Below are 1,853 nucleotides of genomic sequence, written 5' to 3' on the forward strand. Positions count from 1 at the left end.
GGACTGGGGTGTGTAGAGTCACTTAAGGGGCAGGGTTGGGGCGGGATCGTGAAGGGGGTGGGACTGAGGGTGGGTGGAGTCAGGGAAGGGGCGGGACTGGGGTGGGGTCATGGATGGGCGGCATGGTTGGGGCGGGGTCGTGAAGGGGCGGGACTGAGGGTGGGGCGGAGTCAGGGAAGGGGCGGCCTGGGGCAGGGTCCTCCAGGGGCCACAGGAGGGGCCACAGGAAAGCGCCGCTGACAACCCTGTCCCTGCACTCCCAGCAGGGAGATCTGTGAGGCCCACGACGTCTACATGTGCCCTCGCAGCGACCACAACCCCAGGTACCAGCGGCTCTCAGAAACCTGCTCCTTCGCCAAGGTTTGCGCCTGGGGGGCACTGCGGCCGCTCGCCTGCGGGGAGGAGGGCCCAGGGGGTCCTCCCAGGGAAGGGAAGGCCGCCCCAGCCCCACGCGCCGCTCTCCCCAGCTCACCCACCTCTTCGACAACGAGGGCACCGTGCTGTTCGCCATGTTCATGGCGCTGTGGGGTGAGTCGCTGCGGCACCTGGGGGGCAGCCGAGCTCCACACGCAGCGGGGACACACCGTGAGGCCTCTGCTTTCTCCCGGCTGCAGCCACCGTGTTCCTGGAGTTGTGGAAGCTGGAGCGAGCCCGTGTGGTCCTGCAATGGGACCTGTACGGGTGGGACGAGGACCAGGTGAGGCTGAGCCAGGTGACCAGGTCCAGGGTCCACACGAGTGTGCTGTGTCTGAGGGGGTCCCCAGGTATGAGGCGCGGTTCCCGTGGGTGAGGGGTCCCGTGACTCAGGCGTGTCCGGTGCCGTCCACAGGAGGAAATGGCGCTGGGGCTCACTGCCTGCCCTGACTACCAGCCCCGGCTGCACCAGCACTCCTACATGCGGAGTACCGTCATCCTCCTTCTATCTCTGTTGATGGTACTCCTGGAGCGCCCCTGGTGGGGCTGGAGAGCAGGTGGGGCAGCCCCCTGAGGCCTACCCATCCTGGCCTCCCCCACCCCCGCCAGATCTGCCTGATGATAGGCATGGCCCACGTCCTGGTGATCTACCGCGTCCTGGCCGCTGCCCTTTTCAGCTCCGCCTTGCCCTTCCTGGGGGAGCAGGTGACCACGGCCGTGGTGGTGACCGGGGCCCTGGTTCACTATGTGAGCATCCTCGTCATGACCAAGGTAGGGGTCGGGGCAGGGCGAGGGTGCCGGTGGGGGTGAGGCTCCGCTGAGGTCCGAGGTGAGCCCTCCGTCTCCCCTCCCACAGATCAACAAATATGTGGCACTGAAGCTTTGTGACTTTGGTGAGAAGAGGGCCCCCCTGAGCCCCTCTCTGGCTACCGGAGGGAGGATTCAGGGTGGGGATCTTGGAGCCCTGGGGTGGGGGAAGGGGGCCCATGAGAGGGCAGGGGCTCGCACCTGGGAGACAGGTGGGGGTCGCAGGTGTCCCTGAGTTGTCAGGATAGGGACAGGCTGGGCGTGGGCTGTCATCGAGGTGAAGGATGGAGGAGGGATGGCCCCACATCTCATTCCAGAGAAGCCCAGGACCTTCTCAGAGCGAGAGAGCAAGTTCACCATCAAGTTCTTCACTCTGCAGTTCTTTGCTCACTTCTCCTCCCTTATCTACACCGCCTTCATCCTGGGCAGGTAAGGGCCACCTGCTCCCACATGCCTCCTTCTAACTCCTTTCTCCCCACCTTGAAAATGGAAATACCTGTTCTTTTTTTTTTTTTTTTTTTTTTGCGGTACGCGGGCCTCTCACTGTTGTGGCCTCTCCCGTTGCGGAGCACAGGCTCCGGACGCGCAGGCTCAGCGGCCATGGCTCACGGGCCCAGCCGCTCCGCGGCATG

The 1,853-nt window shown here is 64.9% G+C and overlaps 1 protein-coding gene across 1 annotated transcript in view; it reads left to right on the forward strand.

The window, feature by feature from the left end:
* ANO9 (anoctamin 9) overlaps positions 1-1,853 on the forward strand; it is a 20,821-nt gene that overhangs the window by 9,424 nt on the left and 9,544 nt on the right. Inside the window, exons 9-15 of the mRNA XM_028479764.2 lie at positions 264-360; positions 468-528; positions 615-697; positions 830-934; positions 1,024-1,185; positions 1,271-1,307; positions 1,539-1,650. Coding sequence (XP_028335565.1) covers positions 264-360; positions 468-528; positions 615-697; positions 830-934; positions 1,024-1,185; positions 1,271-1,307; positions 1,539-1,650 — 657 coding nt within the window. The remainder of the gene's footprint in view (positions 1-263; positions 361-467; positions 529-614; positions 698-829; positions 935-1,023; positions 1,186-1,270; positions 1,308-1,538; positions 1,651-1,853) is intronic.

Source organism: Physeter macrocephalus, chromosome 18, assembly GCF_002837175.3.
Source record: "Physeter macrocephalus isolate SW-GA chromosome 18, ASM283717v5, whole genome shotgun sequence".
Lineage (NCBI taxonomy): Eukaryota > Metazoa > Chordata > Mammalia > Artiodactyla > Physeteridae > Physeter > Physeter macrocephalus.